This window comes from Lytechinus variegatus, chromosome 1 (assembly GCF_018143015.1).
Source record: "Lytechinus variegatus isolate NC3 chromosome 1, Lvar_3.0, whole genome shotgun sequence".
NCBI classification, from domain to species: Eukaryota; Metazoa; Echinodermata; class Echinoidea; order Temnopleuroida; family Toxopneustidae; genus Lytechinus; species Lytechinus variegatus.
In genome coordinates this window covers 20,272,897-20,297,372 of record NC_054740.1, presented here as the reverse complement: position 1 = coordinate 20,297,372, position 24,476 = coordinate 20,272,897, and the positions used below count along the sequence as shown (strand labels likewise).

Sequence of the window (24,476 nt, the reverse complement as noted above, 5' to 3'; positions counted from 1 at the left end):
TCATAATAAAACAATACTTTCTCCCGTGCTTACCATGTTTGCTGCCATTTTGCTTAGTAATTCTGCGCGCATGCGTGTTTGTATCCATGTTGCAAGACGCCTGACAAAATTACCAAAATGCATTTATTTATGCCCTTTCAAAAGAAAAAAGAAAAAAATACTTAATCTTGAAACTTGAATGATTTAATTCGAAATCGTCATTTCAGGAATCTGGGTGGTCTCTTTTCTGTGTGTTCCACTTGCCATAATGAGCTTGCAGTACTTTCCCTCATTTCTTCATTTCTATCTCTTTTCAATATTAAACCATGGTAGGTCCATGATTAAACAGAGCTAGATTCCCATGTCAATAATAACCAACACCCGCATCAAGCCCAAAATTTTGAGGGATGGGTGGGCCCAAGGGACAATGTCATCGCCAATCACCCCATTAACCCCCGCATTAGCCGTTCTTTAAAAATTAAAGCGAGCGAAGCGAATGAGCATAAAAGGATCATTTTGGAAGTAACATTAAACCGAAAATTTGTGACAAATTTAGAGATTCAGATCATTTGGAAATATACCTTCAATTTTAATATTTATGTCAAAAGCTTAAAAAGATAATTTGCACCATAAATTTGCATTTTTTACCAACACTATAGTTGATATTGATTTGATATTTTAATCGCTGTCAAAATGCCCTATCAGTGAGAATTTTCTTTGTTCCACTCAGGGGCGGATCCAGCCTTCGCCAATAGGGGGGGCCGGAATTTTTTTTTCAGCCATATTTTCTCTGATCGGCCACTCGAATATGATATTTGCCGGGATTTTTAGTTTCTTCTTCTTCTTCTGGAAACAGTCTTTAAAGGGGTAGTCCTATTAGTCACTTCTTAGCTATATTCTTATGAATAAACATATATAATACCATAATCCTTATTTATTTAATGCGAGCGCGAAGCGCGAGTTATTTTTTTTTTGGGGGGAATCTTATGTACTTTTTCCTATAGTTTTGAACATTCTGGGCAATGTTTGTTATCCTGAAAAAGATGTGTATGCAAGTGAATAATTATTACGAACGTGAAGCGCGAGCAGAAATGAACTGATGGAAAAGTAACTGTTAAGGACTTGCTTGCAGTTAGCCATGAAGACGTTACATATTTTAAAAAATCAAATAATGCGAGCGCGAAGCGCGAGCTGAAATTTTTTGACATTTTTGCCTAAGGAATGGAAATTCTAAGCACTTTTTGTAACTTAACAGAATAGGTATATAACTAAACGATTGGTGCGAGCGGGAAGCGTGAGCAAAAAAAAAATCGAGATTTAGACCTATTGAACGAGACACTATTCAAGTTTTGTAAATCATGAAAAGGATGAGGAAGTGGGGATCTTCCTTACATTATTAATGCGAGCGCAGAGCGCGAGCGGAAAATTTTTATATACGTTTTGAGCTGATCGAAAACGTACCTGTTATGGACTGCTTGAACTTAGCTATGAAGACGTTACATATTTCAACATTCAAATATTGCGAGCTGAAATTTTTTGACATTTCTACCTGAATAATGGAAATTTTAAGCACATTTTGTAATCGTGGAAAGGATAAGACAAAAACTTCACATTACTGATGCAAGAACGAAGCGCGAGCGGAAAAATTCTGGACACTCTATTCATGTTTTGTAAATCATGAAAAGGTTAAGTTATTGGAAATTTTCATACATTAATAATGCGAGCACAAAGCGCGAGCAGACAATTTTTTTATATTGTGATCTAAAACTGGATAATTATTTAAATGGAGAACAAGCTGCGTATCTGAATAAATGTGTGTTTCAGATTTCGACCTAGAATTTGGGTATTTTAAATACCTTTTTTTATCATGAAAATCAATAAAGCGAACGCAAAGCGCAAGCTAAAAATATATGATATTCCAATCTGAAAAGGGGTCACTTTGAGCTCTGTATTGCAAACACTTTGTAGAAAAACTGTGAGGTGAACAGAGCTGATATTTTTCATCATTGTTACTTTGAGTTTTGACATAGGACCGGGATATTCTATAAGGACATTATGTCATCATAAGAAAATGATGAATATCTTCCTATTTCTCTTCCTAAGCATGAGAGCGCGAAATCTATTAATATTTTGGCCGAAAAACTGGACATTTAAAGCACTTTTGTAATTATGCATAAGATGCATGAGTTTAATATCCATTAATGCGAGCGCAAATCGCAAGCAGAAATTTATGATTAATTGTCATCTAATGGTGATTTTAAGTAGTTTGTTTTATAATTAATATTGAGATATACATAACTCACTAATCAAAATGCGAGCGTGCAGCGCTAGCTGATACGTTTTGAAAATCTGACCTAAATAGGGATATTTTGAGAACGTTATGAAATACAGAAAAATAATAGGTACCTGACAAATCAAATTTTGCGAGCGCGCAGCGCAAGCAGAAATTGTTAATATTCAGACCATAAAACAGAAATTTTTACACTTTTAAAAAATCAATTTGTAAATAAAACAAAATAATGAAAGTTCAATTTCCCAGCTGAAATATGTTTATATTGACTTCAAAATTTTATATTTTAAGGTCCATATTGAGCAAGATATCACCTAAAAGGCAATGCGAGCGCGAAGCGCGAGCGAAAATTTTATATCCCAACATGAAAGATTTTGTTAAAAATTATTTTCCAAGTCTTCCCCTCATCGTATTTTGTTCACTTATCTTCCTCCTCTTATGCTTGCCTTCCTTCTTTTCCCTTCTTTTTCCTTTTTCCTTTTTTTTGCTCCGCCAATAGGGGGGGCCCGGGCCCCTCGGGCCCCCCCTGGATCCGCCTATGGTTCCACTGGTATAATGAGTCTTCAAATTTGAGAGCGAAGACTTTTGAACATGTTAACAAGAGAACGGAGTGTGAAAAAAGTACATTTACAGAAAATTTCAAATTAACATAGATCACGATATTCAGATAGGATAGAATAAAACAGCATAGAATGGAATGGAGTGAAATTGAATAGAATAGATTAGAATATGGAATAGAGTGAAGAGTGTTCAAGGGCATTCATTGTGAATATTTTTGTCTGAAAAAAAGCCCTATGGAAAATAATCTGCTTTCGCGCTTCGCGCAGAAGAATAAAAAGGAACTTCCCCAATTATTCCCCGTTATTATCTTGGTTCTGCAAAGTGGTGATGTTACATTTATGCTCTCTATACCCTAGTCTAACTAAAAGAAAACCTATACGGGGTGGATTTGGTATTTGTCTTCAACGTATTTTTCAGACAAGATTATGATGATTTCATCAACATCATAATCGAGAAGTTGGTGTCAAACGTCACCATAATACATGAGGGTAAAATTGCTTTAGTGGTCTCCGGGAGTGGTCTCAACTAGTGGCTTGACAAGAATTCGTTGAGTCTCTGATACATCTTTAAAATTTCGACCCAAAATAATTTTCATTAACCGAACATTTTGTTCAGTGCAACAATATTGACTATTGACGATTATCGAATGTTCACAATAAAAAATATTATTTTAAAAAGCTACCCCCAACTTGGAGAAGGTGGTTCTGGTCCGCAGCCACTTCGGCACCCCTTAATTCAGCCATGAGTTTTATTTTGTGCAGAATCGAAGAAGTTTGGGCCATCAAAATCAAAAGATATTGTCTTGTAGCCGTTCCCCCCAGGGAGTAATTTAAGGAGTCTCGTTAAAAATGTTGTTTGTCCTCTTGTGATTAATACATTAAGTCTAGACATGCAATTATTGTCGACCTTGCCAGGTTACAACGAAGCAACAAGAAAGATATCGCGGATGATGCAAGTATGGCATCACAGGGTGTGTAAACTTGCAATATCTTGTTCATATATACATGTATAGTAGGTGTTTGTCAAATCATGATGATAACGGATAACATCATAGCGGATTAATTGAATGATCTGATTATATACAAACATTTTCATATTCTTTTTCCACTTCATCTTCACTTCTTCTTCTTTTTCTTCTTCTTCTTGAATCATTATTGAAACCATAATTATTACCAATATTATTTTATTGAACATTAATGAAATTCATCTTGACCCTTATTGAGTCCTTGCCCTCATTGATAGCAAACGAAAAACACAAACATATTTTCAGTAATAGAATAAAAGTGAGCTTTCTTTTGAGATGGATAATCACGCTTTCTTAGACGTTTTTATTTTTTACAGTGGCGGCACCAAGTGCTTTTGGGCATTTACCCCCCCCCCCTCGTAATGATCGTTGCCCCCCAATCGCCCCCCTCCCCCAGGAATTTTGAAAACTAAAAAAAATTGGCTACAGTAAATGCTAAAAAAACATTTATTTTTTACTCTTCAAATTTTGAACATTTTCTCAGTCACTGTTAGCTCCCAACTATATTAGTCACTTAAACAAATACTTAAGGTCAATATAAAAAATCAAAATCTCGCTCGCGCTTAACCAATTTCAAATAACTATGCACATATCATTCTTCCCGTGATTCAAGTTTTTATTATTTATTTTTATTGAGATACGCATCCTTCATTTTCATGATTAGAAAAAAAGCTGAATATTTAATTTTGTTTAACTCACGCTACGCACTTGCATCAAATGTTTTTCTATATGCCCATCCTGCTATAAAATAGTGGTTATAATGTCCAGTTTTCATCACAGGAAATCAATAATTTTCAGCTCGCGCTTCGCGCTCGCATTATTTATTTGGTGAGATATCCACCATAACTGCAATCAGTCCTTAACAGGTCATACGTTAAAAAATTTAGCTCGAGCATCGCTCGATTTTGTGAAACATGCAAATATTTTTGTTTCTGTCATTGCTCCCCCCCCAAAAAAAAAATGCCCTTTTGTCCCCCATTTGCCCCTCCTCCTAGTTTGAAAATCCTGGTGTCACCACTGCCTGTTTAAAAAATTTAAACTCAAATCGAAAGATAAAAAGAGCGACTACAGTGCTCCACTCTTAAAGGAAAGAACACTCTACGACACTATATACATTGTAATAAGCTATATTCCTTTTTTTTCAATTTGTATCAAAATTATAAAGCATGGTGCCATGGTGAAATATGATAAATATATTTATACGAAAAACATTATTTATACAAAACGCAGGCACAACATTTTTATCTGACGTTCGAAATTCGATAAAGTGTATAAAAGATGAGTCATTGTTACTTTCATAAGCCTGTTGTGAACAACAGACTTGCTAATCCATGACCTCGACAGAAAATAAATTTTATCATTTCGTTGTTGCTAAGCAACACCAGACGATGACTATTCAAAACTCTTGGTCAACAATACTTTGAAGTACTCTTGACGGATATTGCCTGTGTGCATGGACTATCAATAACTTCTTTATCCAGTCATATTTTCATTTTCATCATCATAGGATTTTTTGTTTGCACAGTGCATCTCGGAATAGATTGAATCTACAAAATATACACATAGAGCTATAGCTCCATGATATACACTTCTAAAACAAATCCGTCAAATAGACTATACCAGTAGTCAGCTGGGTGCAACTGGCATGTCTAATCACATTTCTGACGTATTCTAGTCAGATATGTTCTAGAAAAATACGACTAGAAAACAATTAAATTCGACTAGAATAACAGTTGCACACAGCTGACCCTAGTCATTTTTACTGATTTTTTTTAGAGTAAGGAACTGCGCTATCAATGCATATCAATATTAAAGGACAAGTCCACCCCAACCACTAGCGTACCTATGGGGGGGCAGGGAGGCAGACTGTCCCCCTGACGAGCCACAACCCATGCAAGGGGTATCCATGCCCCCCCCCCGACGAGTCACAACTGATCCCTGACTAGCCACCAGTGGCCCCCTCCTTTGAAGTTGAAGACCTTTTTTTCCTATCTTTTTTGCTTGTCATTTTTTTTTTCTGGTGCGAAATGTCCTTTAAATAAATCCTGTTGAGGACCTTTCTTTTTTGCTTGTCAAAATTTTTGGTCGGACGATTTTGCCCCCCCCCTGAAAATCCTAGGTACGCTACTGACCCCCACAGATAGTGGATTTAAATAAAAAGAAAAAAATCCAACAAGCATAACACTGAAAACTTCATCAAAATCGGATGCAAAATACGAAAGTCGTAATCCTGGTTGGTATGCAAATGAGGAGACTGTTTTCCTTTGTATTTTAGTAAATAAATGTTAACCATTCTAATTTCTTCCTCATTGCCAAGAAAAACAACGATTAATTCCCCCAACATGTGAAATTAGCATTAATTGATACCATTTTTTGATCAAGGTGGTCCTTATTGTAAATATCTGTAAAAAATGAAATGAAGTATTGTATAATAAAAAAAAATAGTGAGTGAGGTACATCATCATCAGTCGCATTAACATGTCACTGGCTTGTGCATATGTGGAAAAATAAGCGAAACTATAAGATGTCATAATTTTCTTATCATACATCCAATTTTAATGAAATTTTCAGCATAATGCTAACTTTCTCTAATTATTCAAATCAACATGGACTTCACCTTTAAGATTATTATTCTATGCACGTTTATTTTAATCAAATATACAAAAGCAAATTACATCGAATATAGTATTAAGAGACTTGTGAGTTTAATTGCAGGTATATACCCAGCGTAAGATTAGAATAGTAAGAAATAGTAGAAGTAAAACAGAAATAAGTATAATCATTTATCAATTTATTTTGACGGCTTAAAAAGTAACAATACGAGACCGTTATGGATAGATACCATGATATATGAATAGTGCATCGAAAAGAAATCATATACGCGATGACAGACTTAATAACCTCGGGTTTTTATTTTCAGTTTGCCATCTATTTCCTCCAATCAGAAAATAGCTATTGTCTGGAGAGTGGAGAGTAGTGGACATTGTCAATTATCTCTGAGACTATGATGAAAATAAACATGACCAAGATGACAACCTTCAGTCGGAAAAAAAAGTTATAGAACTCATCTTCTATGACTTGACAGCTGTAAACGTATCAATAAAAAAAATAGCGATAAATAAGTCTGGTGGTTAACTAGTTCCAATAGATACATACCTCCCTTTATCCATAAAATATGAAATACATAACAAATTGATTAAAAAAAACAAGTGGAAATTTTATAAAAACAAGTGGAAATTTTATATTTATTATCAGCCTCTCTAGACCTTGGCTTTCGGGTTTGAGTCAAGCAGAACTATATTCTTACAGATAATTTGGACAATGGTAAAAAAGTAACGTCACTATTTTTTTAACCAGGGGGTACACTCTAAAACTCTAAACACTCTAAAATTTATTTAACTGAAAAGAATATTAAAGCATTACCAGCAGCTTACCCCTCATCTTTCTTTTTCTTCTACAGCGCATTGAGACCTTTGTAAGGTGTAATGCGCTATACAAAAGCTGTTCTATTATTATATCATTATTATGTTAAAAATAAAATAACCATTGAAATTCCGAATTTATAGATTAATATATGACCGTATTGTTAAGATTGGCAAATTGATTGGTTGAAATATATTATGACCACTTTCATGGTACGACATAAAAAAATCATCAGAAAGCTGATCAGGCAAGATACTCTAAAATACTCTAAAATATAACCCTTCTTCAGTGTGCTTAAAGGACACCCATTTCGCTATCATAAGACATAATTTCAATATTGGGTACACTATAATGTTAAAGCTGAACCAGAAAAATCAGCATTCCGAAATGCAGTCACTTTACAAGCTCTGTAAATGCTAAATTTGCACTTTATTGTTTGGGAGTGTGTGACTGGGATTTTACCCTATGAACATGGTTCATAGTGAGGGCGCCCTACACCGAGGCTGAATCAATATAAGAACGTCATGAACGTCGCAGTCACACCAACCTAAAAGACCCAAACCAATTTAACTTCGAATGGCAGATGCACCATCGATCGGGTTGGAGTTAAAGTGTGAGTGTGACATTTATTGTGCAATCTACATTGCAGCCTTAATGAAGGGGAATAGTGAGAATACCCCATCCTTATGAAAACTATCTGCGTTGTAAGACATCCAATATCGTACTGAGTTATCTGTCCTGTAACAAAATAGTGATGTTAGAGTTTAGTTGTAATTATCTATCTTTTTATTGTTTGTTGGTATTACATTTGTTTTTGATGATGTCACTAAGATCCCTATGACTGTAATGATGTCAATGTGGTGATGAAGATGGCGGTGGTGGTGGTGACAAAAATGACGATGATGATGATAATGATGACGATAATGATAATGATGGTGACGATAATGATGATGGCAATATTGATAGTGATATTGACGGTGATGATGATAATGATGATGATGACGACGACGACGGTGATGATGACGATGATGAAGGTGGTGACGATGATGATGATGATGATAATGATGGTTGTTATCATGTTTTTGTTATTATTGTTTTACCAATATCATTATCATCATAAGGCTGTAAGTGTCATTATTATCATCATCATTATTATCATCAGAGAGAGAGAGAGAGAGATGTGTTGTGGCTCAGTGAATAATCTCCAGACTTTGAACCAAAAGGGTCAGGTTCGAGCTCCACCACTGCACTCGCGCCCGTTCGCAAGGCGTTTATCTACATTTTGCCACTTTCTACCAGGTGATTTAAATGGGTACCCAGTAGGAAGAAATTCTTTAGTGTTCGAGTGTCTGATCAGGGTAGCCGTGCTAATAACATGCATTGCTGAGAAAGATTGTACTAAGCGCTATGTTGCATGTTATTATTGTTATCATCATTATCATAATTTTTTTTTAATTGTTATGATCAGTATCATTGAAACAATTGTTATACTCAGTGTCATCCTGTGTATGTGCACTTGAGCTTTGTCAGATGCGTACACCGACTCGTCGACACTGTCCTATGTATGTTCAATGAAGGCGAAGGGGAGTCAGCACAGTCACGTTATTTCAAGGACATTGTGAATAATCAACGATTTTTATAATTACACCGCCGTGAAAAGATCACGTTTGTCGCTTATGAATCAGAGGAAGAAATAGTTGAACCATTTCTCACGTATGCCCTTCAACGGCGTATCTGGGGTGGTGGTGGTGGTGGGGGGGGGGCGATGCACTTGCCCTTTCTGCCTATAACAATAGGTGGATTTTTTAAAAAGTAGTTTCATATTGTCTTTTCCCCACAATGTTCAGTGTTTTTATCCTATGAGGGCGCCACCCTACACCAAAAATTGCAAGGGGGATGATACAAAAAAAAACAACAAAGAACAAAATCTTTGAATGATGTATCAAATAGAGGAGCAGAGAACCCATTAACATTTCAAATTTCAGGGTGGGCCATATAAATTTAATGATGAGCCAATGAGAGGCCACAATCAAAATCTGGCTTCTCAAAAGTGTAATTTAAAAAAATGTTCCTTCATGTAACAATCATGAGCATCGGTCCAGAGGGATATGAAATTCGAAATCTCAACTCAGTCAAACTTTATCAAAATATTGACTGAAACCTTTTTGACAATATATATGTTTATTTCATTTTTGCTCAATGATCACGAATGCTACGTCTGTGTGATATTCTACATCCATCATATGAAACGAGACACACACACCATGATCTGCACGAACACACTTTTAGGTCAAGGGTCACGGCAAGGTCATGACCCCTTTCCGTTTCAAGCCGCAACTTCGTAGCATCTGTTTACACTCGACGAAGGTCATTACCCAACATGAGAATCCCATGGGATAACCCTGGATAGGAAACAGCGGGGTATAGTATCAATATAAACCCGAACACCGGGCATAATATCCTTGCCACTCAAATGAACTTTACATGTTTGATAAATATGATGAATAAAAAATAATGTGATTTAATGTAGAAAAAAGTGTGATGATCATGATAAAAGTGAGGAGAGGAGAAAAGAAAGAAAAGAGTGTCATGAAGAAGATGAGTAAAATGTCGTTGCAAGGGTGGAGGGGGATGGAGAGAATATAGGCCTAAGCGGTATTAAGAGGCAAGGGGTGGGAGCTAGGGGTATTTATTTTAAGAGAGAGAAAAAAAGTTTCCTAACGTCGTTAGCCCTAAAGAGATAGAGGGAAGTAAGAGCGGAGGGAGAAAGAAGGAGATAGAGAAAGAGAGAGAGGGAGATAGAAGGGGGAGAGAATGATGGAGAGACTGGGTGAGGGAAGATGCATGTTGAGGAAGAGAAAATGCAATCATAAAAAAGGCCCTCTCGAAAATTGAAGGATTAGGGTCAATGCTAATTCAACCCCAAACTCCCCTCTCAGGGGTAACAAACGCACCCCGACAAACAAAAGTTAGGATGTCTACCAACCCTCCTACCAACCACCAAGCACCCAAACCCAACTCTTTTTCGCTCTAAAAACTGGTCCCGATTGACTTCCCAACCCCAATAGCATCCTATTTGTGAATCGCTACGGCGATCTTATCTCCACCAACCATCTGTGCGTATCAAAATCTAACTTTTTTTTCTCTCTTTCACTTTTTATTTTGTTCGCTCATTCTGTTTGGCGTCTCGTAACCAAAGTACCACTGATAGTCTCTTTCTCAGATATATTGAAGTTCTTTGCGATTTTTTTTCTTCGTGGAAATTATTTTCAAGTGCTTCCCTGTCAGCAAATGCATCAGAAAGACCTTACCTTTCTAATGACATGATCCAGACATTGTAATAGAATGGTTTATTTATGGAAGTTTAGATTTGTTTACAGTTTAGAGAAGAAATTAGTGCAAAGACGTTTTGCTAAAGTAAACTAACGTCAGCGGAGTTGACGTCATGATTTCCTTCCTGTTTTAGCGCGCGCGACTCGACGGGGATAAAGCGGCACGCGAGTAGATGGTTGATCATGTCAACCCTGTGTTTTGAAACACATCGGGCAGACATTCGTAAAAATGACACTTCTAAATACCTGCGAAGCAATGACGTAAAAGCACATGAAAAATTGTTTCATAATCATTCGAGTGAATACATTTCTTCCTTAGTTTACTGTATAATGATGCAAAACATCAAAAAAACTTTGCATTGTTGCCTTGCACTTGTTCATCTGTTACCTATTTGCTGTAATGATTTTGTATTTTCAGAAATGTTTAATCAATTGATCCTAAATTGTACGTGACATCAACTCTTAAACATGAAAACTCAACTTTAATATGCAGATTTTTTTTTCAAATAACGTCATGTTGGAAAAGTTTGACGCACTAATTCGCAAATTTGCATTAGGCCATCTATCGATTTTACCATTTGATATCGTGTTGTTTGCTGTTCCCATGGACTTATACCACTAGCCAGGTCCATGATGTTCACAATAAAATGACGTAACTTAGTAATGTGCTTTATTGCTGAAATCCTTTCATTCTTGCATGTTCATTGTTCAAGGTGGAAACCAAAGAAGTCCTCTAATAAGTTTAACGTCAAACTTATTGGCTGTCCTAACACAAGGTAAAATATTGAAAGAAAAGGTATTGGAAAAGAGAAAAGGGGGAATATGAAAGCAAGAGAACAATTTACTCGTTTATTTTATTTAATGTGTATTCATTTGTAATATATTTTATTTATTTTTCTTTCGTTTACATACATCATCTACTTGTTTCGTATCCTTATACATTTAAATAGTTATTTATGCATCTTAATTTGTCATTAGAATGTAGCGCCTTTGGGCATCTATGAAAAAATATATATCAAGCAAAGCAAAAAAGTAAACAAACTAAAAAAGTAAACACTACATCAAAACATAACAAATACAATTAATAGGCAAAGATTGTTGATAGTTACAACTTTGTACATCGATTAATTTTTTTTCTTAGAAAAGAGGATTATTTTGTGCTACCTTACCTAAACATATATATTTCGTTGAAATAAAAATATCGACTAAAAACCCAAATAAAATTAGGCCATGGTAAAACAATAAGTCTTGCAGTCCCCGTGCCTAGATTTGACCTGTAAATCCTCAGGTTTTCTCATACAAAATAGCCCAGCAGGTGTAATCATCTGTTCCATTATCAAGTGCATTGCTTCCACCAAAGAGAACCTATAATTTGTTCACTCAAAATAGAACAGGAAGCGACGAATTACGGTCATTAATTGTTTACCCTTGAAATCTGAAACGCAAATCAGATCACAGGTCTTTATTCCTTCATAAAATAACAATAAAGTTGTATTTATGGAACGCTTTTTGCACAAAAGGGATCGCCATACAACCTTTTCTTTGATCAACAATTACTAAACCGCCAATCTCAAAGAAGATGTCATAATTGGAACCTGACATCCCAAGAAATCTTTTTCAGAAGGTGTCAAAGAGAATAGTTTATGACCTAATTGTTAAACATCTTTGCATAATACCCCTTTATCTCTCGTCGCTTTGACCAACTCGTTAAAACACTACTTCTAAGAAGCGTTCTTTTATGGTTTTCGAACACAAAGATATAGCGGACACCTCTTTGTATTTTGATCACGTGACCGAAGCGGTTTGCATGTCGTTTAGTTTCTTTCTACTCTCTTGAAATGTCAAGTCCTAAAACGTTGATCTGCATAGATTCAAATTCAGATGTGAAATAGGAAAGTTATGATATCTTAGAGTTTCACCCGTTGCAACAAAACCGCATGAACAGTGATGCACATCACATCATAACGAGCAGAATAACACACACGCACTATTGTTTTCTATTAGAAAGTTTCGTAGTATTTTTATCAGGATGTGACGATATATTACCTCTTGACTGAATCACAGTTCGTTACAATAATGTTAATTTCAACATAAAATATGAAGTCGTATCGGATTTTACATGTAGGAGGGAATGATTGAAATGCTTTCATTGTGTGACGTCATTTAGCAATGTTTCCACCATTTATACACGGGTCACGGGTCAAAATTTGAAAATGAAATTTTCAGCTTTACTTTGTTACTTTATCTTAAGGCAATCAATTCAACTCGTTATTGGGGTGGACATGGCCTGAATAACTTTTGATTCAATATTTATTTCCCATAAATGAGTATTTATGGGCCCTATATGAATCCGCGTATCAAAATACTTTACTTTGAAAGGTAAAAAATGCGTTTTGAAAAGCTTTGAACTCTGTTTGAAAACGCAGTTTACTTGTATTGTTTATGCATTCCACTTTCAAAGCGTTATATTCGTATTCTTATCAAATATTGATTTTCATTTTATTATTCCAATAGGTTGTCTTGTTTATATTTACAAGTAGGCGCACTGGAAGCAGTGGGGGGGGGGGGGACTCCTATTTTCAATGTTAATCAACACCTAGGGCCATTTGCAGATTTTTAAAGGGTTAGGAGAAGACGATTTGAAAAAAAAACTTGAAAGCAAGAGTGTGAATTAACCGAGGTTATATCTTGAAGGTATATCATTATATATTTGATATCGAAATAATATTGAATGAATTATTGCACCATTTAATAGGGAATTTTAACGAAAAGATTCAGAAAAGGGTATGATGATGATGACAGAATTTTTCCAAGGAAAAAGTTATGAAGTAAAATTAGTGTGGAATAATTGTGTTGATAGAAACAATGTACTGACATTTCTACATCTCAAAATGTGTGTGAGTCAGTTATTATTCGCCAAATCCTGTTATTTTGCCTCCCGCTGCTGGGAACGCGCACGGCACGAGAACCGCACGCTTCTCAAGCACAAGAAACTTTGAGATGATTGACTTAATACATGCCCCGCCCACAAATGGAGATACAAGTATTATACACACTCCTCTTTTAAAAAGTTTTGTGACGTAATTATAAGATTTGTCCGACTTATGAAGAATGTAAAAGGATACTTAAACTCATTTTATTAAATTTCTTTTTATCAAAAATGCATTTAAAGAAATAATATACTTCTTACGTTTCATAATTACCAAAATGATAAGTACATCTCGATTCGATAAGGGGGTGTGTAAATGTTACGTGGAAGAGCAAGTAACTACTTTTTCTTGGTTGATGAACTGTTTCCGCTCGTGCTCTCGTGCTCTGATGATAAGTCAGTGCATCCGAACGGAATATAATTTCGTTCACTCTGTACGTGTGCGTCAGGAGGCAATAGAATGACTATTACACTTGTATTCAGTTATAGAACATAATGTCCACTGGCGGATAATTTACCTGCATATCAATGGATATAACCCCATGATTTCATTATTTGAAATCGTAATTGGATTACTATTCCGTAATTTACAATCCATGCCACGGATTTCATTGGAATAATACAGTTTCACTGCCTGTTCAGATGCTGGAAAAATGACTTCAAAGTGGACTGTCGTTTTCTCGTGCACCGTTTCAATCTTGTCGATCGTGTACTCAGCCACGGGTAAGTAACGGGTCGAGAGTACATTAGAAAATGGGATCCTCTCGTCCACTGGGATGGCTAGGTCAGCAAAATTAAACGAACTTTTAGAAGAGAGAGAGAATTGGGTTATTAAAAGTACTTTACAAGGTGTTTTAGTCCGGTATTAAGTGATACCTTTATTCTTGTTGGCATTGTGAATGGTTTTGAATTGTTTTGGCAGACTATAAGCTTGTTCCCACCTTGACGTCTGTTCGGTTTGTCTTGTTGATGCCATGGGAGATTCTCGGGAGGTCTTTTACGTTTATCATCGGGATGGTTAGGGCGGGTAACAGGTGGTCGAAATATCGCTTTGTGGTCGCAGCGTGGATGATATCATTATCATTTTGAAACAGATTTTAATTACCGAGTCAGATAATATTGATTGAATGAAAATATGATTAACATGTTGATTTGATGTTTCGAGATGTACCGTACATACATTTTGATTTTTTTTTACTGTTTTGGTGTCTTGATGATATAAATTTTGTAATATTAAAGTTGAACATGTTAAATACCAAGTCTAGAACATATTTATATTATTCAAACGATCGAATTATGTCCGAACAGGCCAGTTGATATATTTTCGTGTTCTATATAATCAAAGAAATAGTGAGAGCATAATCTGAAATAAATTGACTTTCAGATGATTAATAGATCATGTAGGCCTATCTTAGTCAAACTTTATACCATGGATCCATGTTTATACATAGAAATTCAGTACTGAACTTACTTATTTATTCTTCATTTATCATTGATTTCTCTCTTCAAAACCAGGTGTATCGGTCCATTGAAATACTACTAGTCTAAGTTGAAGGGGGTTCTATGGTTCTATTTCAAAGTCCAATATTCAAGATAACTTTTAAATGTGTCCAGCCCAGTTGAGGATGTTTGTGTTGTGCCACTGGGGTTGATGAAAATTGGAAACACATGAGTTTAGGTATCATGTACTATCAGTAGAATGATGCCCCTCAACCACACAAGGTCAGACAAATTAGGTTTGCTGTTATCCAGTCACTGCCCCACCCATGATAGATCATCCACACATGGAGATGCTAAGACATACTCTCTGGACATACTTTCATGATCAAACTATTATGACCTACCAGTTATTCGATAGATAGAATTCATGGTCAATGATATACCCCGAACACAATTTGTTTTTCGATCAAACAGATGATTTTTTTTAAATTTAATGGCAGAATGGCTTATTATTTTGTGAAGATTGTTATGGACACAGCGACGGAATTGAGAAGTAATAATTTTTATGAAAATGGGGAAAAATATGAGATGATATTGTTATTATTATTACTATTATTATTACATTATTATTATTAGTAGTATTACATTATTATTATTATTATATCATTATTGTTATCATTTTCAATATTATTTGGCATTTGAAACAAATGCGAACAATGACAACAGATAGGCCTACACAGTGAGAAAGAACAAAAAAAAAATGAAGTCAAGTGAACTTTGAGCCTTCGCATGAATTTCATATAAATTCTTCATTATTTAGGACTATTTGGGAAACGCAATTATACCCGAATATGATCAGTGCAACATTTAAAGGAATGTTCTTTTTACACTTCACTTTGTGTGTCAATGTACTCTGAGTCAACGTATCATTGCGAAGAATTGGAGTATAATTTTTCCATAAATATTCTACACTTTATTCTGTAGCAATATTTGTCCTCTTTCATCAGGTATACTCTTTTATCCTTTCTTGAGCTTGTTTCTTCATACATTGGCTTTAAGGATTACATAAAATCTCACACCCCTTAAAGTCCTCCAGAAAACAACCTGTTTGATAATCCCCCATCTCTTCACCCTCTCTCTTTCTTTCCCCATCACCCCTTTTCTCCTGCTCTGTCTTTATTACACCCTCATCAATGTGTATTTCAATCATCAGTGTTTGCCAGGAATCTTCACGTGTTTGTTTCAACACGGTGATTAAGACCATCTGACATCTAGGTCATTGCCACACACTCTCCCTCTCTTTCCCTATTTCTCTTTCTATCTTCCCCTCTATCTTCTCTCTCCTTCAACATCTCGAACCAGGACTCCCTGCTCGAACATCTTGTGCACCTTATTCTTTACCCGCCTCTTCCTTCCTAGTTCACTGGTTGTGGTCTCGTGTGGATGTTCCATCTCGTTCTGAGAAATCCATGTTCTACCATGGAGCTATTACAGACATAGGTCCATGCTATTAGTTATACACATTGAGCTACTAGACTAGTAGCTCTACGTTCTACAACTACAATCCTATAAAATCGTGCGCTATGAAACCTCTTGAACAGCGTGCCTTTATATTAATTATTAATGGTCTTAAGCACATTCTAACAACTTTAAATGTAGACGTAGATGTTTGAAAGAAACTTTATAATTGTATATTTGGTGGGATCTTTGTAACTTGTACGTTTCTCCAGATCCGCTTGATGTTTCCTCTCTCACATCTGTGTACTGATCAAACTTATCTGTCATATTTTGTATTTGATATTTTTTGCATGGAAATGTCTGCTATTATTATGAGACCACCGTGTATTCACATTAGTCTTCATTTTGTCAGGTCTGTTGCCAAAACAAATTCATCAGAGCCCCAACAGGTGGTTGGACACAAAGGAAAGGCGGGATCAAACCCAAACGATCTTTCATGTTTTGAAATATCTATTTTTTTTACAAAATGGTTGTAAATCCTCGTAATGAAATCACATGAAAGAGACGAACAAGCACTAGATGCAATTATTTATTTTACGTTGTTTCATTATTTTATTTTGTTTTGAATTTAAGTCTTTAAAAAGGCATATCAAACTACTGTAATCTTCCTTTCCTAAATTCACACAGTTATAATGCTAATTTAAATCTTGATTATACAATTAACGTAACTGAGTCGTTACTCTTCCATGTTTATGATATGGCTAGACCGATGTGTAAATGTATCCCAATATTGAGCTGTTCTTCAACATCTATCTATTTCAAGATTATGGTTTGAATATTATGTATAGATCTGTGATTCTGCCTGATCATGCCCCATCATGATGAGTTTGAACACCCTTGCCTGACTCAGCAGCGGATCACTTACGCGTAGCAATTGGATTTGGATAACACAGTTAGGAAATACATCCAGGCATGGGCTTTTGGGGTTTGAGGGGAAGGATAAGAAATATTGAGAGGGAGAGAAATGGAGAAAGAGAGAGAGAGAAAGAGAGAGGGGGAGGGGTGGGTAGGGGGGACAGACAGACAGGCAAAAAGATAGAGAGGGGAGTTGGGGGTCGGGGATGTTCGTGCACTCCATGACGACAGGGTTAGTGTGTCATCATTGGTAGTAACGAATTTCTGATTATAAGGATATTTTTCATCATCGTTTGCAAAGATGAACTTGATAATGCAATCAAATGTTGAAAAGAAGTGACTGAGCCAGTACCTACTTGATTCTCGAGTAGAATTTATTTGTCTTCAAATGCATCACAAAGACTAGCCTTACCGCGAATAGGACGAGTGATAATTATGATCGCAAGAAAATCACAGGAAATGATCCCCTGAAATCATGCCTAAAGTCATGGACCTATACTTGTAAGGGTAAAGGAAGGAAGGGGGGGGGGGCATAATCTTGATCCTATTGCTTCTAAGCAAAAATTCACTGGAATTTCTTTAGATATTATTTTCCCACTGTTCAATGAAGAAAACTCAAACTTTACTATCCAGACAGAATTGTAAATGAATATAAATTTCCCAGATTGATACAGTGATATTCATACCGTGTATGATGTATACCGAGGTAAAGAACTTACAGCAGGTCCTCTTGTTTCTCATTAATAATGTCAAAAGAAGTCTACTTGGCATACAAACAAATAATCGAAACTAAAGTCTTTTATCTCATATAATGGAACATCATAAATCATTCGTTGTATTCTTGCTAAACTGTCCAACAGTAGAGGATGAAAGCGACCTTTTTGTTAAATGAAACAGTGATGTCTATGATATTTTCTGTCCAGTCATTCTCTGACCATGAAAGTGGGGACCCCTTCAAGTCCCAATGAATATAATTATTAAAACCACTGGCTAGGAATAGGCTTTATATATTTTCTTTTAAATAATTACATCCTACTAATTTGTCAAGTACGATTGCTGTGAATGATGTCAAGATGTCTACCCCTGTTGCTGTCTTTTGCTACAGTCATGACAGTTACATCGGTGAAACCAACTCCAAACCGACCGATGATATGCGATTCAAAATAACGTAATAGCTTTGATCGGTCTGGAGTGTTTCTACTCGTGTGGCTGTAGCATCTGTTAAAGGAAGGCTTCAATACTCTCTGTATGTGTCTGGTATCACTTAGAATGACTCAAACTTGCACTTCTTGTTTTGTCGCTATCAGTCGAGCCTGTTGCCTGCAAAATGGCCCAAAATATCCTGTTTCTGGAATACTCAGTCTGCTTGAATTATTGAGAGGATGAACTGGGGTTGGTAGACTCAAGGCAGAATACACCCACAGATCTGTGCGGTTATACCCCAAGTTAGAGGAACCGTACATTACAGTCAATGTCTCCCATAGTTCAGTGAAGAGGCCCATATTTGAAAAGAGCTATACATGTGTAAGTTTAAGCATGTGAGTAAAAACAGTTAAGAGGTCTTTTTTTAGGCCTTCGCTCACTCATCGATATGAAAACAATAAACCTATCAAAAATTACTGTTGTTAAAAAATATGAATAGAAGTTTCAAACAGAATGTGGCATATTTTCTTTATCTATTTACTCTCCATCTTAACTTACGAATTCTGAATTTGAATGTGAATGTGAAAGACTACCGTATATTATTCAAAATGCATTTGTTTCCTTCTATTTTAGAGTCGTATCGTTTAGAATGAGTGTTTTGAACCAAATGTATAGATGACACCTACACTTGTTGGTGCAGACGCAATGCTGTATAAAGTTGCAGTAATCTTAAATCATATTTACTTTGCATAGACTTCATTGTTTATGTATATTTACACACTTCATAAATGAATGGCAAATTGTATTTTAACCCTCTCATTGCTGCACTCATCTCATTCACATGACGTCCGCATGACATATCACCTCTATGGCCGTGATGGCTATGGAGAGAGGTATCGATATAGGTTTAACCTGTGTAGAGAGAGATTGTTTAACTAGCAATCAATCAGTAGATGATATCTGAGATATGAGCGTGGATGACAGACAGGAAGAGATTGAGAAGAAGTCAAGTGTTTGTTCTGTAAATGGATCAGTTGATAGTACATTCTATGAACCAGAAAAGGGCCATCTGTTTACCTGACAGACTCACTTCATACATCCATGCTAAGACTATAATCTATCATTTCTTCAGATACAGAAAACATGGAGCTATCTGTGTTTTATAACTCCATGCAGAAATCATATTCTTGTATCATTCCTTAGAAGAAAGAGGTTTAGAATTGCTGCAAAAGAACGCTGGATTCCCACTGTGTCATGACTTGTTTGATGGATTATTTTTGTGGCCATATTTTAGGCAATATCGAGTTTTCGCGCCTCAGAACGCTTATAAAAACGTAGAAAATGTATTGCCAATATGCCCTTCATGACGAAAAACAACCAAGAAGTCATTGGTGAATCAAAATAGCAGTTTTGTCCTGGAATCTGGACCAACGACCATGTTTGCAATTTTTTGTCAGCTCCGAAGCTTAGAAAGAAACTGCCGTCCTGGCCTGGTTGACCAATTTCGACAAAGACATCCCAACTGTTCACTGTGATTTGAATTTTCAATACATTTAATGTGTTCTTAAATTCGTCCTGTTTCGTGGTGCGCAAACTCTCTACTGTTCCTCAAATTGGGCTTTTTTGTTAAAGGCATATTATATTGTAAGTTTGTATTTTAGAATCCAACATTTCGTGTGTTTGTCAAATTCAAGTTTTCACGATGTTCCTTTAACATGTTTAAGGGACGTGAGGGAAGGGATGTATTCGTTATTTTGTAAGAAATTGGCTTACAAGGAGGGGGGGGGGGGCTTGTGGGGTTTTTATTGTTTTGTCATTTATTTTATGATTTATTTTGTTCATTTTGTCAAAAATAGGCATGTAATGTTCATGTGGGTTATATCATGCATTTTGTCTTGTGGGTTGTATCATGCATTTTGCAGTATTCAAAGTCAGAGATATGTTAGCTGTCCGTTCAAGTTCAGAAGGGGATGGGTTGATGTGCTGTGCAATTAAATCAGCTGTATAAAGTTACCCATGTCCTCCAGCTACTGTTATGTTGGCGTACATGTGATTTTCCCATACACATTCCTCTGTAGTTCATCACACAGTCATTAATGTTTGAGTGAGTCATTCAAAGGAGGCCTCGACAGAATCTTCTACTGACAACATGAATTAAAAAAGTAGCGACATTCATTGATCTCGCATCAGAAGGAACGGGGGCTGATGTCTAAAAACATGACAAGTATTCCGCTTTGCAGCACTATTTCAAATTTACACGGCATTCTGCTATCATTATACATTATCTAACTTATAATTTTGTTCAATAGAAATGTAAACTTTATTTGTTTTTTTTCAATAATACGTCCTACATGTATACTGAGGGGAGAGGCAAGAGGGAGGAAGCAATTGAAAAAAAATAACAGCATCAGAGGTAAATGGGCGTGCTAATTGTTAGATGTTGAATATTGCTGCATGTTACAAAATCAAAATAAATGCAGCTCTAGACATTGCAGAGATAGACCTAGTGAAATATAAGGTTAACAGATAAATTTACACGATTTTCTAATAGACTCTGTTCACATCAGACAAAGATAGTACTCAGCGTCTGAGCATTTCAAAATGTGTCTAGAAAGACAAAGTGTGAAGCTTCCCTTTGTGGTATGTATAGAGCAAAACTAAAATATTATACTTGAACCATATTGCTAATAATAACGCTGATACTGTACTTCAGTGATTATGATAATTTAAGAAATTTTCATCCTGAGTTAGTTGATTTAGATTTCAAATTTTATGAAGGTGTCATTGATAATGTAAGGATTTCTCGATTCTTTATGAATGTATAAGTGTAAAATTTAATTCTATATCTTATATTTGACAACTCATGCAGGGTACATTACTGCAATTTGCTTTTGAAAACAATTATTATCATGTATTGCGAATATTATCTTCGAAGTATTGCATTTTTGTGGAATGAGGAGAAAATACCTACATGTATAGTTTGTGTAAATCTCCGATAAATGAATTTATCAATGATGTGATCATGGTGGTAAGTGGTAGTGGCAAGAGGACTTATGACAGCACAAACATTTGTTTAAAAGGTTATTGACCAGAATCCCATCGGAAACATAACTTTGTTCTATATTTGTCACCGACTTGTCACACACATACACGAGCATCTCTATGTAACATTTCCTCGGTGAGGTATTCCTTGTCACGGCTAATTCTCTTCTGTACATTACAGTATGTCAGCAGAGCAGTGGAAGTGTCAAGTTTGTATAAATGGAAGTAAGAGTTATCAAGTCATTACCACTGTCTCCTTTGACTAGGGGGTCTTTAAGGGGTGAAAGGGAGGGGCAACATTGCACCGCTCATGCTGTCACTCAATCCAACTAACAAACTATAATGCTTATAAACATCTGTATCCTGTGCTTGTGTTCCATGGAGATCTGCAAATAGAGTTATGTACATGAACATATCAGTGTATTATATGCTCAAGGATGTAGACTCACTTAGTACTAGAAATTCCCTGGTATGCTGATGGATATCTGATTGATTTTGAAATCAAAATATTCAGTGAGGTTTCAACATTCTTTATCCATATTATTCAGTGCAATGCAATTAGAAAATAATCTATTTATTGGGCTAGGAAATTATTTTGTTTTAACGTACTGTAACTGATATATTTTTTTCAGTAGTCTTTAGTAAGTATTATGATTTCATTTACCACCTCCTATAAAACACTTCAATTTCCATAGGTAGTGCATTTATGTTCGCATCCCTTCATTATTCATTTGGTCGTCTGTTTTTTGATAGTTTTGGGGAGAAATATTTGTGAAATGTTATTACATCACCGTGAAGTCCCACGGACCACAAAGTAGACTAATGTTTCCCACCATAATCGATTCTCTCAGAACACTCATTAGAATGATATCCTTTGGTTTATTAAGAAAACATTTTCAGTCGCTAATGAATGCAATCATGTCTGATTAGCAAGTCCAGTCATTGTATGGAAATCAAATGATAATGACCTTTGACATACTTCTCTTTGCTCATATCCTCCTCAGAAGGATGGGTTCAATGAACTGGGAACCGTTTACATGAAAGAGTTTCTAGTAAACGCAACTCCAACAATCAAGCACAACTTTATTGTTAACCAATGAAAAGCTTGTATTTCAGGGCTTGCTTTTGATTATTTCTTGCTTCGTTTAAACACAACTATGTATGTAACGGGCTCCTTGACTGCTAGAGAAGTTATTTGCCCTTAACAAGTCGTGTACTTGACATGATTTTTAGTGACCATGAATTCCGATCGATTTGTTTTTTTAAAGATGAAGAAATATGAAATTAAATTATGCTATTATTCTGCTTGACTTGGAGTGACCGTGAATCTTTAGCTGCTTTGGTAGTAATGAAATCTGAAAGCACTTGAAAGAAAGATTTCTTTGTTATTAAGAATCTCACGACAGATTCCTAGAATACAATTGACAATTCTTTACAATATTCTTCGATCAGTTTAAACAGTTTTGTTCATTGATGTCATAATGCTCTATTTATGAAAGCAAATGTGTATTTACTTTCACAGACAGATATCAGAGAAATTCATTATTTTGGCATGGACAAAGTTGATGTGTTGGAATTCAGGTTTTGATGGTTTTTGTAATGGATTCGTCTGAACTTATGCTACTGTTGGGTCAAAAAGTGAGAAAAATAAACCCATTAGTCTTCGACGCAATGACGCCTACATGTATGTGTTAAGTGTATATAATTCTGCCAATGAAAAATACTGTGGATGACATTTCATCTGAGAGTAAGATTGTTATTTTACCAGATTTAGAATGATTTTAAATCTTCTTCATCTTTTGTTATGTATAATACATATCGGCGTTAATGAAACTGGATAAATTTTCAAGGCTATCGTAATACATGTATAGTAGGAAAGAAGGATATCATGTTTCATGAATTTTCATATTATTAATTAAACGTGAATGAAGGAAGGAGGTGGTGGAATAGAAGGAGGTGGAAACCTTTTAGCATTGCATTTAAGATATTGTGAATTTGGGATATGACAGAAACTTTCAAGTATCTATCTGCCATACATTGCTGCTTGACGTTCCTCATATTGTACTTCGTTTACAGACTATCACATATATTATCCTTACCTTTAATATTTGACTTGGCCCTGATCTGACAAAGATTATGAATGGAAGAGTCGCCCATCATTTTTGGAATGTCATATTGGAAAGATTATAGGGTGTTATCATGGTTAATAGGCCATTAAAATACCGTAGGAGAGAGCTTCTATCTTTATTCATTAAAACCTGCATGGGTATAGCATTATACAAATACATGAAATGTGTAATGTTTATAATTTTAAAATTCTTTGGCAATGATTAAGGATCTTTTGCGAAATGTTTTCTTTTGGTTGTGAATAATCAAAATGCTTATACAGTCTTACTATCATTGTTGTGATACATTTGCTTGACGATACAGTTATAACAACTGTCCAACTGGATATTTGTTGAACATATTAACGAATTCCTTTGTATTGACGAAATCATTTTAGTATTAGGCCTACATCTATTGGTCAAACCATGTTTTTTTTCTTTACTATTCATACTTGACCAAGGGTCAAGATCATTTGGAAACAGATGATACTTGACAAGAATGCACATTGTGTCTTGTGGTCTAATCCATGGTGTGGGGAGGTCTTCGGGCCTTGGCCTCATAGCCCCTAGATACCCCCTTATATTCTTTGGTATTGCCATGGTCATAGCCGTAATAGTAATTTCAATTTGTGAAGGATTTGGTATTGTTTATGATCTATGTAGACCTATATCATCATGATATTGATTAGGTCAAGGTTTATTTGATGACTCATGATTCTTGTGCTCCTTGATATTATTCACGCACTAAGGATTACCATTAATTAATATTCACATCCTGCCACCATGGCTAATTTATCCACAGTATAATCATGGACCTACCAGCATTGCTGGTAGG

At 35.6% G+C, this 24,476-nt stretch overlaps 2 protein-coding genes across 2 annotated transcripts in view; one reads left to right on the top strand and one right to left on the bottom strand.

The window, feature by feature from the left end:
- The window catches only part of LOC121408645 (proteasome maturation protein-like), a 57,466-nt gene extending 57,353 nt beyond the window's left edge, over window positions 1-113 (bottom strand). The window contains exon 1 of the mRNA XM_041600182.1: window positions 34-113. Within this exon, the coding sequence (XP_041456116.1) occupies window positions 34-72 (39 nt within the window). The 5' untranslated portion in view covers window positions 73-113. The remainder of the gene's footprint in view (window positions 1-33) is intronic.
- Window positions 114-13,947: 13,834 nt separating this feature from the next.
- Window positions 13,948-24,476, top strand: part of LOC121408625 (vascular endothelial growth factor receptor 2-like) — a 53,387-nt gene continuing 42,858 nt past the window's right edge. The window contains exon 1 of the mRNA XM_041600161.1: window positions 13,948-14,261. Within this exon, the coding sequence (XP_041456095.1) occupies window positions 14,192-14,261 (70 nt within the window). The 5' untranslated portion in view covers window positions 13,948-14,191. The remainder of the gene's footprint in view (window positions 14,262-24,476) is intronic.